Source organism: Rissa tridactyla, chromosome 2 (assembly GCF_028500815.1).
Source record: "Rissa tridactyla isolate bRisTri1 chromosome 2, bRisTri1.patW.cur.20221130, whole genome shotgun sequence".
Lineage (NCBI taxonomy): Eukaryota > Metazoa > Chordata > Aves > Charadriiformes > Laridae > Rissa > Rissa tridactyla.
This window is the reverse complement of record NC_071467.1, coordinates 162,475,996-162,492,520: the sequence shown is the minus strand read 5'-3', so window position 1 is coordinate 162,492,520 and position 16,525 is coordinate 162,475,996. Positions and strand designations below refer to the sequence as shown.

General features: G+C 49.4%; 1 protein-coding gene across 1 annotated transcript in view; it reads right to left on the bottom strand.

Annotated features, from left to right (window-relative positions):
- Nucleotides 1-16,525, bottom strand: part of LOC128905604 (mitogen-activated protein kinase kinase kinase 3-like) — an 86,108-nt gene that overhangs the window by 17,428 nt on the left and 52,155 nt on the right. The window contains exons 6-8 of the mRNA XM_054191893.1: nt 9,663-9,776; nt 8,044-8,155; nt 490-623 (exon numbers count right to left, since the gene is read on the bottom strand). Of these exons, the coding sequence (XP_054047868.1) occupies nt 490-623; nt 8,044-8,155; nt 9,663-9,776 (360 nt within the window). The remainder of the gene's footprint in view (nt 1-489; nt 624-8,043; nt 8,156-9,662; nt 9,777-16,525) is intronic.

Genomic DNA, 16,525 nt, shown 5'->3' with positions numbered 1-16,525 from the left:
AAACAATATATATGAAGGAGGGACACAGAGAGAGGCTGCGGGCAGAGCCAAGAACTGTAGACGGAGCTCAGGCAGAAACAGCACCTGGGAAGCAGTGAGAGTTGCTGACGTTCCCAGGCTGTTGCAATCACAGGCAATCGGTTGCTTGGCACAGTCCCTCCTGCTCCGCGGGATCTGGGAAGGCTGCAGCAATGAGGGCCTGGCAGCTGGTGTGCACGTGTGTGCCAGATCTACACTCCTCCAGAGCTACCTGAGCTGCCTGAGCACATTGCCATCACCACCGCAGGTGGCTTTTAGGGTTCCTGGAAATAGGGCACGCTGTTTCTTCAGCATGTCAAGCCCAGGGGCACCCATTCCTGGAAAAAGCTGGCCTGAGCCCCACGCGCAGGGCCCACTTGGGGATTTAATGGTGGGAACGGCGCTCATAGCACAGCCTCGCTCGTGCCTGACGCTGCCCCGGTTTAACCCACGCGCCCCAGCCCCACTTACGTTCTGATCCATGGTCTCAGGGATGAACTCGCCTTCACTGTTGATGCTGGTATAGGACCCCTGGCGGGCAATCTGCTGCTGCTCTTCGGGAACGCTCCCCGGGGGCGGAGAGCTCCGGCCGGTGTGCAGAGAGCCTAGGACACGGGAAAGGCATGGGTCAAGGAGAGGACTTGCCACATTGAAGTCCTTCCAGAGATACTGTTCCAGTGATCACAGACCTCCTGGAGACGCTGCTGGGTTTGAACTTGCGTGGAAGGGAACGGAGCTAGAGACGCAATATTGTTTACAGACATCCTACAAAGCTTTTGCAACAGGAACAGCTTCTCACTGTGGGGCCACACAACAGCTAGCAGACTTGGCCTTCAACCTACCTTGGATCCCACACTGTATCGAGGTGCTCTGTCAATGCTAGAAAGATAAGAGCTCCAGAGTTTTATTGTGATAAGATCAGTCAATCTCAAAGCAAAACGCACCTCCAAACCCACCTCCCCTCTTCGACCCCCAGGCATTTCCTCCCTAGGTCACATCACCGCCTCATTCGGCTATGTGGGAAACAGCCCGGATGAACTCGTTGCAACATCACTTAAACGCTTCTTATACGGAAAATCACTTGCACTCAAATACCCCTCTTCTCTCCCCCTTCCCTATACGGAAGTAAAGAGGAAGGAAAACCAGCCCTTAAATCCAAGAACCATGGGGAGGGGAACGACCTACGGGATCAGCTCGTCCTATCTCCTGCCCAGGGAGGGTTGTCTCCCCTATCTGTAGCCCCAGAGGCTCCACGCCTGCAGCTGGCAGATCCTCCCGGAAACCCCCAGGGCTTTGCAGCGCATCATGCGCACGGAGCAAGGCTTTTGCGGGCACCCCACAAGAGCTGTTTAGCAAAAGGGGTTTTCTATTTTGCACCTGAGAGGGAAATCCACAGCTTCCTTACATCAACGTCCCATTCCTCTCCCTTATTCCCCCAAGTTCACCCTAATTGATTCCTCGTGCCTTTTCAGGATGTAGAGAGTGTTGCCCTCACTTAGCCCAGATGCAAAGGCTTGGCTCTGCTTGTCTTTCTGCAGTCCCTCCCCTCCATCCCTGGGCTGTCATCACTTCATGGCAAGGAATTGCTGACGGAGGTCCGTGCTGCTCCGTGCTGGAGCTTAAACCAGTCGTTATTGTGCAATGTGAGCCTTCGCACAACACAACAACTTGTTTTTAAGCAGACTTCTAAAAAGCACACATCCTTTAAGAATTAAGAAAGCACATGGAGATGCGTTTCCTTACACTTCGTTTCCATTTTTGCAGCACTCCTGCCAACTCTTTGGTTCGTTACTACCATTTGGTAACAACATGCCCAGGCTAAGCGTGATACTGCAAGAGAAAGGTACCGGGAAGGGGCCTATCCCATCGTGAAAATTCAACACCGATCAATCAACACAACGCTTCTGCCTCTTCTGCATCACAGCTACTTTGCCAGATAGGTCTCTGGCATAAATCCATCAGCGTGATCAACACTACAAACCCGAGTCCCCACCTCTCACTTAAGCTGATACCCATCAGGAGCTGCTAACATTAGCAGTGTCACACCACCATTAGAGATCACTAAATCAGGCTTGCTGGATGTATACCAAATACAGAGATATCTTTGTCCCACAGTACGCCTCCCTCCAGACTCCCTGCTCAGCTTGTAAAAATAAGAGTCATATGGCTTTGAGTTACTTTTTTTTTTTTTTCCCCTTCTTCTTCCTATTTTCTCCTTCACAGATTTCCTGCAGGATAAGAACACAGTGAAAAAAGTCCAACTGAAGTAACGCCAAGATCAAGGGGAGAGAATCTCTCGAGTGCTGCGGCGCTCATAATGAACTGGCCTTCCACCAGCCCTAAAAACAAAACCAGTTGGGAAGTACAGCATCCTCTCTTTGAAGATAAATAAACAAACCTTTAACCATTTAACAGTTCGGGCACCCTGGATAAATCACGGTGTTATCATCCCCTCATTTGCTTCGCAGATGTCAACCCAGAATGCCGCATAAAGAGATTAGGGTGGCTCTTGCTCCAAAAAAGCTGCTAGAGGATTTGGCATGGTATACCCCCTGTGTCTTAGCTCTGTTGAGCATTTTTGTTGCTGCCACGATGAGGTGTGGGTCTGCTCGTGCAGCGCTGGCATCTCTCGCTGCAACAACCCACCCACCGCCCAGGATGTCTTCGACTCTGATTTTATGGAGAGCTGTACATGCCCTGTTTGATTTTGAACCCAGGGAGTTAAATGAGATTTATCACAAGCGTAAAGACTTTGCATGATCTCACATCAAGCCTTTGCCTGTAACAACTACTCCCAGTCATCGGGTCAGTTGTGTTTGACCTTCCAGAGTCACATTTCCTGCCAAAAACTGCAAAAGGGGATAAGACACTAGCTATTTCCCAGCAGGCGAGGAAGTTAAACAAAACGCTCAGCCTTTTGCACGCCTGCAAATGGCTGGATTGAACCCGATCCCTTTCAGACAGGCTGTTTGGGTAGAAATGCCGCTCAAAGTAATTTATGCAGCTTCACATCTCCAGGAGCACTGGTTGCTGCTGGGTCGCATCCACGCGTGCCCATCTGCCCGGGAGGAATGCAGGGAGGTGGTGGGAGCAGAGCTCCGGAGCCCAAGGTTGATTCCCCCCCTCCAGCCCTATCCTGCCCTGTTAACAAAATGGGGGAATGGAAAACAGGGGCCAGGGAGATAGAGCAACTGTGGTACTCAATAGCAGGCTTAACTCATAGCAGAGGCAACACAAGGCATGCTGGATACGTTAGATAATGCTGCTTTACACACCCGGCGGCAGAGGAAGAAACGGACAGACAAGCCCAGATGTGCCCGTTTGACACATCACAGATGCTCTTCACGCTTGACCTACTACTCAAGAAACAGCAGGAGCACAATGCAGAGAGAGGAGACCCCCGAGGGACTGTCCTCATGGAGTCTAGGGGATTACATGTGAGCTCCAGTCCTCAGACCCAGCGGGGATGGGGCGGGCTCTGAGGCTCTTCTTTACAAGCCGAATGCTGGCTGGATCTCAGCAGCTCTATTCAGAGTTCCTGAACTCAGAGAAACTCTGCAGATTGGCACCAGCTGAGCATCTGACCTCGGTTACCCTTTGCAGCAAGGTGCTTTGGGAAGGGACTCCTGCCCCGTGTTACACACACTAATGTAAAGCCATATGTTTGAGACTAGAGCACAGCATGTCCCGAGCAGGGTGAACCAGGCCAGCACGGAGACTTAGAGTCACTGCTGGCATCTTTCATGTTCCCTTCCGTTATTTTTATTTAAGAAGTGTCTTTCATGCAGTATGTGCAGAGTTTGTGGTGCTGCACGTACAGCCAGCTCCCCTGTGCCAGGCCTGGCTTCCCTCCGCCTCCCCATTCCCTGGCTTTACCCTTTCCCTGCCCTGGCAGATCCTTCCCAAAACTTCATCCATCACCGATCGGCATCAAGCAGGGGTCCCGATGGAGAAGAGAAGCCCCTTAAAAGTCAAGAGCTTGGGAGGGTTTGTTGGCAGCCACCTACGCTCACAGCTGCAGCCACGGAGAGCCCAGCCCTGGGATGACATCGCCGCAGAGCCGAACGAAGGACAATGACGTCAAGATGTGCCGTTCCTCCGAGCCCTGGCAGAAACACAGGGCTCAGGACACAGCAGCACAAGAAGGGATAAACCTGCAGGAAGTTTCTCATTCTGTGACTGTCGAGGAGAGGTGTGAGCAGATGGACCAAATCTCCCTCAGTTTATTCTTTTTCAGCAGGACCCCTACAAGTCTCCCTTCTTCTCCATGCTGATCCTCTGAGGATGGATTCCTACATCTTGATTTGAGACAAACTTTAGGGTACTTCTATATTAATAAGCAGGACAGAGCCCATTTTCTAGCCCTAAAGCAGCTGGCATGATGCACACAGCCAAATTCTCCTCTCCTCAAAACAGAGGGGGTCTCATCCATCTCAACTCCTGCGAGAGGTCCCTAATCCACGCTGCCCAGTTTGTACCTGGGCACTGCTGGGATGCCAGTCATTGCTAGAGGGCTGGGCAGGGAATCTTCTAATGATTAAGCAACCTCATAAGTGGCCAGCCAGTGCTTGCGTCCTGGCCCAGTGAATTTAACGGCACGGATATCACCTCCAGGCCTTTGTTTCTCAGAGTCACCTGGCCAGCAAGGTCTTTCTATCATCTCTCTCCAGAGATCTGCATTCAAATCCTCCCAGGGGTTAGATGCTGCTGCACATGTGTCCAGGCATCCATGAAAACCTGGGCACCATCACTGTGGTGGCAATTCTCCGAGGTGAAAGTCCTGCTGTTCCCATGGCTGGTCCATATTCGACAGCACGGACCCAGCCAGCATTTGCTCCTGGTCGGGAGAGGGTTGGCAGGCACAGGATGCCACGACTCAGCAGCCTGGTTTGCCACCGTGGAAAAATTGAAATAATAAAAACATAAAGCTTTCGGCAAATGTTTCCACTGAAATGGTGATTCGGGAATAGAGCTCTTGAATAATTTGCAGGTAATGTTGTGAAACATGTATTTCTTCAAAGTACATAAAAACAACCTTCAGTTATTTGAAAATCCAGAACCCCAATAGATTTTAGCCAAAATTTCCAGGCACTCAGCTGAACACTTGCAGATGGTGGTCACCAAGAGACTGGAACATTTTCCACTTCAAAAAGAAAAAAAAAAAAAAAAAAGAAAAAAGGGGGGGGGTGTTCCACTGAAAAAGTTTATGGGAAAAAAAAAAAGAAAATATTGACTTTGCATAAGGTTTTTCAGGGACATGGAGTGAAGACATTTTCTGTCCAGCAGAAGCAAAAATAGCCAAAATCTTCCCCAGAACATCTACCCCCCCCCCTTCCAATGTGCTTGTGCCAACAACACGCAGTTTTGTTATTTTTCACTGCTGCTAACATGGCAGAGTCAGCAGAAAAACGTGAGACATCTCAGAAACACTGAGAATGTGACCCCGAACCACCTTTTTTATAAAGTCGGTTTAAATCTCCTTTGAAATGTGGTTTCAAGAGAAAAGCTGAACTGAGTTAAGATCCTCTCTTGACGGCAGCCGCTTTGACGACAGCGGAAGCAAACACTGTGAAATACCTTGCGACTGCAGATGAAGAGTAGTTTCTCCTACAGAAATCCCAGCCTCTTAGGCTGCCTTTTGACTATCCACCAAGTTCAGTGGAATCCCCGGTTCAGGGAACCGCAACACAGGATCATCCGTATCTGTCTGTTGCCTGACGTTCAGTTTTATGCTCCCTTTGAAACACTGGTCTCCCTTTCAGCTCGCTGGAGTTTCTGCCCAGATGCTGGATTACCAGTTCTGACACAGAAGGTGAAAAAAGTGGATCTGCTGGATTGTGAACGCCTCCTAAGCAGGGCTGCAGTAGCTTCCTACAGATGCCAGATAACTCTGAAGAGAGGTCTGGTGTGCTGTTACCCACACAGAGGGTTTGTTGCAACCTCTTTTCAAACGAAGAGCAAGGAGAAAAAAAAAAAAAAAAGGAAAGAAGAGAGGGATGACCGTAGCATGGACTGGTGGCCTTTGCTACCTAGCTATATTACAGCGCCGAGGACAAGGGTTTTGCTGCATTAGCAGTCATCGTGCAGACCCTCCTGAAGATCCCAATGTTATCACACTCTGCATCCCCCATCTGGTCTGCCCAGTTCTCCTCCTCCTCCGTTACCTAGATTAAACCAGCACGTTACGTCCATTCCCCCACTCTGCTATTCAGGCATTCCCTCAAAATCCATCTGTACCTCAGGCTCTCACCCTTGCAGAGCTGATATCTCCTCCTTTGTCTGCCTTGTCTTACCTACAGGACGCCATTCAAGGCAGTGACACCTCACAGTCAGTGGTGTGGACTCTTCATATTACAGCAGCTCCAACGCAGTAAGGAAAGGCCAAAACGTGACACAAAAGTCTAACTTTGCAAGAACTCATCTTCTCGCTAGCACAGCTACACATGGGATCATGGGATCAATTCTGCCCATCACGCTTGGTTCACACATCAGTGACAGCTGCCGGTGCCACAGCTCTTCGCTGCTTTACATTAACAGCTTAACAAGTGCCAGAACAGAGCGGCAGGGGTGTTCCGCACAAGCAGAGTTTCTGCTGAGGCTCTGTGCCTTACCATGTATTTCTGTGCGCATTTCATTCAGAAGCATCTAGTGACTCTGCCAGACTTTGGGCAAACTCTCAAGAGCCGTGCGAGCTCGGAGAAAACACCCACAATAAAAAAAGACATCCCTGGCACATTCAAACACCAGGCCCAAAGCGGGCTCTTGTACCACCCACGCCTGGCTTCAGTAAGCGCTGGGCATGGCTGCACAAGGGGCTATATTGGACCTACCCTAGAAGAACGTTTCCTATATATCATTGTCTGAGATGCAGCAAGCCACAGGCTATGTTATCAAGGCAGCACAGGCTAAGAGACAGAGAAAGGGCAAATCCTTGGAGAAAAATACTCTTTTGTTGCACAAAGAGTTTGGAAGCGTTTACTGCCATGTAAGTACAGAGGATCTTTGGAGGTTGAAGCATATTTGTATAGGAGGACCCCACTGTATTCAAGGCCTCTGATGCTGCCATTTCTACAGTTGTCGACTAATTGTATGAAAACAATAGAGATCTGTAGAAATTACTCTAACCAGCGCTCACAGGTGCGGCAGAGAACATCCATTGTATTTCAAGATCATTGAATCTGCCTATAGGTTGTAACATGAATAATTATGCCTCTGCTGTATACCAAGAAAAGCATTAACTGAAGCACAGAAAACCAAAGAAAAGATCAGACAAGGCTACAAACAAACTCCAGTGCCTGCAGACTGCAAGAGGAGACCAGGCATTTGCCAGAGCGGCTTCAGAGGCTGCAGGTATCTACTTCCCAGCATCTCTGAAGGAAAGGGATGCCTCCCTGCATCTGAAACACGAGCACTGCAAGACACTGCGTGCATCCATGCTCCTGAGAAACCACAAAGGCAACTACCACAGACTCCATTTCACCAACAAGAACAGATTGGTGGCAGGGAGACATATATTTGGTCCTTATGTGGTCAAGCTGGTCCCAGCTCAGGATCTAAGGAATACAAACCCATTCAGCTACATTATTGTGCTAACTGGGGACAAGGGAGAGATGCCGAGAGGAATGACAGCAGATGGTTAAAGGAATAACCATGTCAAGGTCTCAAAAAGCCTTGGCTTTTCATAGATCCTCACTCTTTGCTTCAATAAAGCTCAGTAGCGTGGATTTCAATGGAGATTTTTATTGCTGCATTTCCCCCCTCAAATTACACCTCAGATCCCCTGCTCTTTTTAGCTTTCAAGCCCAACATAAGACTCTGCTCAGTACAACCTCGTCTGATCCGTGCAACTTGCAGTCTCTTCCTCAAGCTAAGGATAAGCAGCAACTGCACTGAGCTACTGGTGGGAGACATCAGGGTGGCCGTCCAGACTATAGCAGCTACAGGGTTGTGACAGGAAAGAGAAAGGCGATGGTGGCCAGCTTGTAACAGCACAAAACACCCAGCAGAGCATTGCATTTCACTGACCTGTTGAATACTTCCGCGTCCTCTCGGAGTCCTTGTACAGGGATCCCATGATATCGCCCATGGATCTGGAGATCCTCATTTCATGCTGTTTACTGTTGTTTGGCTGCAGGAGCTGGTAATCAGACAAAGGGAACGATCAGACTCTGTCAGAGCCCTTGCAGACACACCATGTGAAACCCTGTATTTGGCTCCCCATGACCATATTACCCAAGAACCATAAAAAAAAAGGACACGTGTGTAATCAAGGGCGATTCAGAAATCATTCACAAACAATTCGCATCTGCTATTAAAATACTCTAATAAGTTTGAGCTCCAGTTGATAATGATAAATACAGACATTTGACATAGAAGACTGTTCCCACACTGCATTATTTCCACATAGATACAGAGACTGATCCCGAACCCAAGTTTGCTGTCCCAAAAATCAGAGCCTGTCCTCCATGCTCCACAGCGGCAGAGGCTCCTCTGTAACAGAGCAGAGGAACACTGAGTGGAGGATCAGGTTCTGCTAGGGAAGATGGATCATGGGGAAAGCAACAAAATTACAATCCAGCTGGTGACTTCAGTGGTAGTGGCCAAGTCGAAGATAAAACACTACAGCACACCGTGATTTTGTGATAATTTTATGTATGACCTCGGAACCATATGTTCTTGCATGGTTACATGCTTCAGGAAGAGCCTGACTGACTCTCAAAGGTATGCATCAATCTACCTGGCTGCTCTGGTCTAAGCAGTTAACTTGCAATACTGCAGCGTTCCTGCAGTTACTAGGGCAGATTGTCCCATTGCTGCCCAGGATTTAGGAAACACTGATTGATGGCTCAGTTTTCTGCTGGGACTCTGGTCCCTGCACCTTTTGAGAGCCTCTCAAAAGGAACGGAGAAGTTCCAGGCGCTGCGAGCACCAGCAGCAGCATGAGGACAAGCAGTATGAGTTTAAAGACAGCCAGTCTCTCTCCAGTACTTCTACGAAATATAAGGAAGAAACGGAGTTGCAACATCTGCAAATCCCTTGCTTTACAGCCTGTGCTTGGGGCAGCACGACATGTGCTTTGGCAAGACACTCTGTGCAGGCGAGGTCAAGCCAACAGGCTTAACTGCAAAACCACTGAGCTTAGGAAAAACAAGTAAATAAATAATGGGGGAAAAAAAACCAAACCAAAAAAACGACAGCCCTGCATGAGACTGAAGGATTCTCCAGTTTGCTCTCCCTGGCCTTTAGTACTGCAGCACCACACGGAGGGAACGGTCCCCACGCTGCCACCCAGCACGGCAAGGGCCAGGGCTTGCGACGTCTGTGGAGGAGAGGCTGCGGAGGAATGGTGACAGCATCCCTAGGCGCAAAGCACAAGGCGTTCTTGTGGGGTTTAACTTTGTTTGAGGATCAGTACAATATTTAACCCTTCACAGGCTCCAGGAGGAGCTAGGGGAAGCTGAGCTTGGCCTCTGGGCTGCTACCGCAGGAGGATTTCCAAGCGGCTGAGCCAGAGGAGGGCTGACCCCCCTCCTGACCAGCTTGCCCTCTGCTCTGCACCGTCAGGAGACTCGTTTCCACTCCCCAACACAATAACAAGGCATCTCGCTCCGGACACAAAAGAGCAGAGAAGGTGAAGGGCTCACATTCGCTTTCTTTGGAGCGCTCACAAGGATCCGTAGGCTTTTCAGGGAAGGGCTCAGCTCCAACTGTTCCATCGCTTTGTCCAAATCTTCCTGGGATTTCAGCGGGATCAGGAGCTGGAAGGGATTGAACAAACACCGGAGCACGGCAGCGTCACACTTTTGGGTAAACAGAGGAAGCCAGATCCTCACAGAGAGCAGCTTGGGAATCGGGGGATGAGGGAGGAACCCAAGAAGGCGGATGGAAAATAGAGCCCCCATGCCCTCCAGCTTGCCGAGCTCTAACATTTTCTTCCAAGTTCTCATCTACCAAGGAAGAGACACAAAAAAATCACAACAAAAAACATCTGCAAGGAGAGAGCTTAAAGGTCACATCACCAATTCAGCTAGTGGGAAGAGGAGAGGGCTGAGATGAAACCTTAGGCTTGCTGCCTGCTGCTCTGAGGCTGCTCTGATCTTTAAGTTTGTAGGCAAGACCTGCTAATACCCAGTCCCAAAGCAGCGCCACATATTCCTCCTGGGAAGAAGGTCATGCAATGGTGCTCCAAGAAAGCAGTGAGCTGCACCAAAGCTCTGCTAGATCCCCAGTGGCCTTCCCTACTGCTGGAACCTGTGCTCCTGCACACTGACACATCTCCCTAGTGTTTGGGCATCAGGTGAAATCAGGGAACATCTCACAAATAGGAGTGTCTTCCCTTTTGATGTGAAAGCTGTGCATTGCTCTCCTTCCAAGAACCACTTCTTTAACTCCCAGAAGGACAAATTCAGCTTCTGATCTTTGTAAAGTAAACAGAACAAAGCGCTACATAGTGCTGCGTCTATCAGGTAGCTAAAGATCCTGATGTTTTCCTGGTAAGTGGCAAACTATTGCCCTCCTATCTCCAGAGGGAATCTGACCCTCCTGACATTGCTGTGTGGTGTACCACGTCCTGCAAAGCTTCCAACACCCAACACAGCTGCACTTCAGAGGGGCTCTGCGGCCTTCTGCTGCCTTGGGATAAGATTAAAAACATAACTTTTTGCCCCTCATCCAGGGGCACTCTGCCTAATCTCATAAAAACCAGTCCTCAGCCTCTGTAGGTTGCCTTGGGCATTGGCACCGAATCCAGCCAACACAGCACGTTATACTCGCGCCTGTGCCAAAGTACACAGCAGTTACACCTACCAAAGGGACCAAGCAGCCACAGCTCCCAGTAGGCTCCCACTGGTCTTACTGGGAGCCACAGCTGCCCAGAACTTCTGAAAGGCAGCTCAGCCCTCTGGGCAATCAGTTTTCATGCCACCAGCCGCAGTAAATGCGCCTCAGATCAACCACTCTAGAAGACGACACTCAAAAGCCGCCTGTGTCTACCTTTTTGATCCCAGGGTGTTGCCAAGGGTTTGGCTGTTGGCCTGCAGGCAAATACACCTCAGACTGTGTGCACTGAGGCTAGGACTGCCAGGGTGACCAGGTCAAGGGAAGGCTGTGGGGCCCTGGCCAACAAGGTGAGGTTTGACCTCAGGAAACTGCTACAGTCACCTTCTCCACCCAAGAATCACAGCGTGAGCCCATCAAGCTCCATCTTAGGTATCTCCGAGTGGCTCCTGTTTGTGCACTGTGAACAGCTCAAGGTTTGGGTTGTTCCCCCTCTCCCGTGTGATAGGAAGTTTATCTTTCCTCCCCATTTTGCAGACAGGGAACCGAGCCACATGCAGGCCACTTATTTCATATGATATACGTCAGGTTTAACATCATCATCCCACCAAGAAAGTCAAGCTCCTGCTGCAGTGGGCAGCGGGTGGTCCTCAGCTTACACCTACCTTATACACTCAGCTTTGAGACACTGAAAGCCGGGTCTGCAAAGGGGCACTGAAACAGCTAAGTTTAATGCAACCCGCTTTCTGTAGAGTTTACAGTCCCAAATTAGATACCCGGGACCCATACAGCTTGCATGGCAGAGTTAGATAACCAGAACTGGGATTAAGAGGCAAGAAAAAGAAGCTGACAGGCATAATTGCTGGAAGCAGTGATAATTGCTGAGGAAAGACCAGGCCAGTTCTCAAAATATATTTAAGCAACAAACTCCAGGTTGAGTTCGGACCATTCTTCTGGTGTAAGGTATGCAAGTGTGGTTGAGAAATTTCTGCAGAAAGGCAGAAAAAGAGACTCTAGGGCAAAGCATTTCACACATTCACCCACGAAGAGGGATAATCAGGTTGTGTACCCTTTGTCTGAAAACTATTTAGTTATTTGTGTAGGAAAAAGATTCCAAGGGGAACTCTTGAGAAAGCCTTGCCCCAGGATGTCCTACGGGCTGTTGGTGAAGGGACTTGAGCTCACAACCAAACAAGATGGGGAAAAGTTCAGGAAGATGTCCCTTCCCTCCCAAGCAAGGGACCTAACCAGGGTTTACAGAGAACACCAAGACCAGTCTCGTCTGGGCTGGGTTTCCAGCCTTGCTGGAAACAGGTTCCCAGTCTGGGACAGGGCTTGGACATGAATGAAAGGAAAGTACTCACCAGGTAGATACCAACTTTTCAGGGCTTTCAGTAGGTCCATGGAGTAAATGGTTAGCCCATGGTTAAACTTTGGGATCTAAATGAATCACTCTTGGTCACAGCAGACATCAGACAAAGATGGTATTGAATATGTCCCCCAAATGCTGTGCAGCTGTTCTCAGACAGCCTGTTTCCTTAAGCAGCACAGCTTAAGAGATGTTCTCTTGGTGCACTGCCTAACCCTCTTGAAGGTCACAAGGGCTCCACAGGTGCATCAAGCAGACAAGCCTTCCCTTCTACACTCCGCCAAACAGAAATGAGAACGGTGGAGAGTTGCTCCCCCTCATTTCGCCACCAAGCAGAATTTGACGCTGAACTGTAAGTCCCACTGCTCACCCATCCCTTTACTGAGCTCCTCACAAACATTCAGAGCAATTCCTCGGCTGTTCCTTTGAACAGAATGTTCTGCAAGTCACTCCATCTCACTCCAGTATCACAACATTAACACGTTTGCGTGCCTGCTTCAGAGAAGCCAAAAACATCAGGCAGAAATTGCCCTCCTGTAAAAGGGATTGGAGCCAGTATTTAGCTTGGCTTTACCTATTACCCACATCTGGCAAGTAGATTTTGCTCCATTTGGCTTCCAGACTGTGGCACACATGGATATCAGGAACAGATATCCACTAGGCACGAAACTAAATATAGACTCATGCAGAACCACGGAAGTAATTGCCAGGGTGCATTTCCAGTAACTGGGTTTATTCTGTCTACAGAGCGAGCAGCTGCGCTGAACAGCAAAGTTTACTTGCACAGAAGTTTCACTAAATAGAGCTCATGAGATTTTCTTCTTGCTTTTAAATAGTATACTCCCCTGGAGCCTGATGTGTGGGAGTTGGTAGTCAATCCACTGCAGACTAAGAAAGTGAGCGCAAAGGGCGAGTTTTCACCGGCTACAACAGCATTGCTAGACCTCACTCTGTAAGACACTGCAGAAAGCCAAAGAATAGTAGGAAACGGGGTTGGGGAAAAATCTGAGAGGTCAATTAGTTCATCTTCCTGCCCAACGCAGGACCAACTGGCATCAACAATTCTCGACAAATGTTTGTTAAATATGCTTTTAAACACCTCTCCTCCCCCCGCCACCCCGCCCCATAACAGAGCTTCTAATAGTTTTCTAGGCTTTAACTCTCCCTAAGCTCCTGAAATGATGCTGAGGGGACAGCCTCAGAGGAGACAACCAAGGGGACGTCAGAAGGGAACTGGTGGCACAGCGAGGTTCAGTGTTCTGCCTAAAGTGACAAATTGGTGATGGAGGATGGGACAAACAACAACGTAACACTTAATCACACCTGGAGAAGCTGTTTAGCAGCGCACACAGATGAAATTCCAGCAGAGCATTTGCTGAAGAAGCCTGTCTTTCAATCCATAACGCAGGCAACTATCCAAGAAACACCACGCCATGCTGTCCATGGCCAGGCCAGATTTTGCTGTCCCGCTCATCAGAAAGATGAGCCCAGCCTAACAGTAACATACAGACATGCCCCATGCGTACACCCACGGCCAGGCCCCACTCTTATCTATACCAGCCCAAGCCCGCTGATTCCATGGTCCCACCAGGATGTGATTCATGCGTGCCCCTGCTCCACCCAGCTGGCATGCTCATCTCCCTGATCTTGGCTTCAGGACTCTTGCTTCACCGGGACAGGGACTGACATGTAGCGAGCTTCTGTAGGGGCCTGTTGACCTCAGTGTAATTTTGGTCTACAAGGTGCTTCTGCAAGAGAAACATCTGATGGCAGCAAAGAATTACTGCAGAGTTCCCTTTGAGCACAAAGAAAGGGGGAAAATGGTTAGCTGCACTATGTCTGTGGTCAGGCTACCTCCGAGACCTGCAGTCACAAGACTAAAAAAACCCAACCCAGAACACGCTAGGAACCAGATGCCGGGGTGTCACCATGTGGACATGTAGGCTATCTCCCTGAAGGTCATTTTTGTGTGTTTACAGTGTTTCCGCAATAACAACCCTGAATTACTGTTGCTCGGCCCTCTTCCCAAAGGTGTGGGTTCTCACAAGGAGAAAATTTTTTGTATAGAAAAATATAGCACTGAAGGTCCTTCTCAACCCTAAAGAGTTAGGAGTACCCAAAGGTCTGCTCATGGTCCTGCAATGTGCTGTGCACGTGCCCAGGAAGACAGTCTGTAACACGGGATAAAAATGCATTATTTGAGCTTCTGTTTGCTGTTGCTGAAAAAAATTCCTCTTCCAGTGGAAAGAAGCCTGGAATGAAATGAGTCATTCCTAGAGAATTCAATGGCAGGCTTTTCCCGGGAGAGCTGTCAGAGAATGGCCAAGATTAGAAACCTGACCACACTCCAAGCCAAAACCCAGCAGACGCTTTGATATCATGAGGTACCTATTATAAAAGAAAAGCAGCCTTTTTTGTGGAGCAAGTCTCCACTGAAACAGAAGGAAGGAAAAAAAAAAAAGAAAGGAAAAAAATGAGAGAGAAAGCTGTCTTCATAACCTCCATCTCCATTCATACTTTAATGAGAAGCTGCAGTCATTTGCAATTAATACTTGAAGCAAGCCGACTGGACAGATCCAAAAGAACTGGTGTTTAAAAGCCCACCTATTTGTCATTTGGCCCTCTCCCCGTTCCCAAAGCCAAACCCACTTTAAGAGTCCAGTGGCTCCAGCTGCCTCCCCAGTTCATGGTAAGATGCCTCACAAGAAAACACTAAGCACACCAAAACAGATGCCAAGTATTGCTCCCTTCTAGGTAAAGGCCCTCATCAGTACCCTCCTTTCAGACACAGCGCTGGGCTCAAAGAACAAGTTGGAAAGACACAGTGGCCTGTGTTATGAGGAAGGTCAGAGCAGAAAGGTCTTCAAGCCTTAAAATGGAAGAATCACAGAGCGAGGGTTTCTTGGCTGCTTGTACGTGGCCACAGGACCTGCTAGAGGAACCTTCAGTGATGCACATTTCACTGCAGACCTGACCACATGAACATGCCCATGGTTACGGGGCTTTGGGGTGAAAAAGTCAGTGCTAGATAAAAGTACAGTGCACTGTTCCTCATGCTCTGGACTTCACCAGGCTTCTGTAACTGCCCCAAGGTGGGAAGGCTTCACATCCAACCTAAACACGCAGTAGCCTACAGTCACTTCACAGAATCATAGGGTTGGAAGGGACCTCTGGAGATCATCTAGTTGAATCCCCATGCCAGAGCAGGGTCACCTAGAGCAGGTGGCACAGGAACGCGACCAGGCGGGTTTGGAATATCTCCAGAGACAGAGACTCCACCACCTCTCTGGGCAGCCTGTGCCAGGGCTCTCCCACCCTCAAAGGAAAGAAGTTCCTCCTCATGTTTAGGTGGAACTTCCTATGTTGAAGTTTGTGCCCCTTACCTCTTGTCCTGTCCCTGGGCACCACTGAAAAGAGCCTGGCCCCATCCTCCTGACACCCACCCTTTAAGTATTTAGAAGTGTTGATAAGGTCCCCCCTCAGACATCTTTTTTCTAGACTGAAGAGACCCAAATCCCTCAGTCTTTCTTCATAAGAGAGGTGTTCCAGTCCCCTGATCATCTTGGCAGCCCTTTGCTGCACCCTCTCCAGCAGTTCCCTGTCCTCCTTGAACCGGGGAGCCCAGAACTGGACACAGCACTCCAGGTGCACCCTCACCAAGGCAGAGTAGAGGGGGAGGATGACCTCCCTCGACCTGCTGGCCACACTCTTCTTGATGCACCCCAGGATGCCATTGGCCTTCTTGGCCACAAGGGCACATTGCTGGCTCATGGCCATCCTGTCGTCCACCAGGACTCCCCAGGTCCCTTTCCACAGAGCTGCTCTCCAGCAGGTCACCCCCAACCTGTCCTGGTGCAGGGGGTTATTCCTCCCCAGGTGCAGCACCCTACACTTGCCCCTGTTGAATTTCATAAGATCCCTCTCTGCCCAACTCTCCAGCCTGTCCAGGTCTCTCTGTATGGCGGCACAGCCTTCCGGTGTGTCAGCCACCCCCCCCAGCTTTGTGTCATCAGCAAACTTGCTGAGGGTGCAACTCTATCCCCTCATCCAGGTCACTGATGAATATATTGGACTTCATGTGGCTCTCAGGAAAGCCATTTGTCCCAGTCATTCTTCTCTCTGCCTTGCGGGTGCTCTCACCAGCCAGACACATCTGAAAGTTGGTCCTATTGCCTGAAGGGGGTTCATAGGAAAACATCTGCTGCTGCTGACTGTGCAGCTGAGCTGACAATGTCTCCATCGTCTCGGTTACTTAATTCCTTACCTTGTTTGAGTGAGGGGGATTTTTTTGTTCTAGGGGAAAGACAACGTTATCATGTCACCATTTAGTTGGCCTTAACTGAAATAATTTTAAGAAGGGGA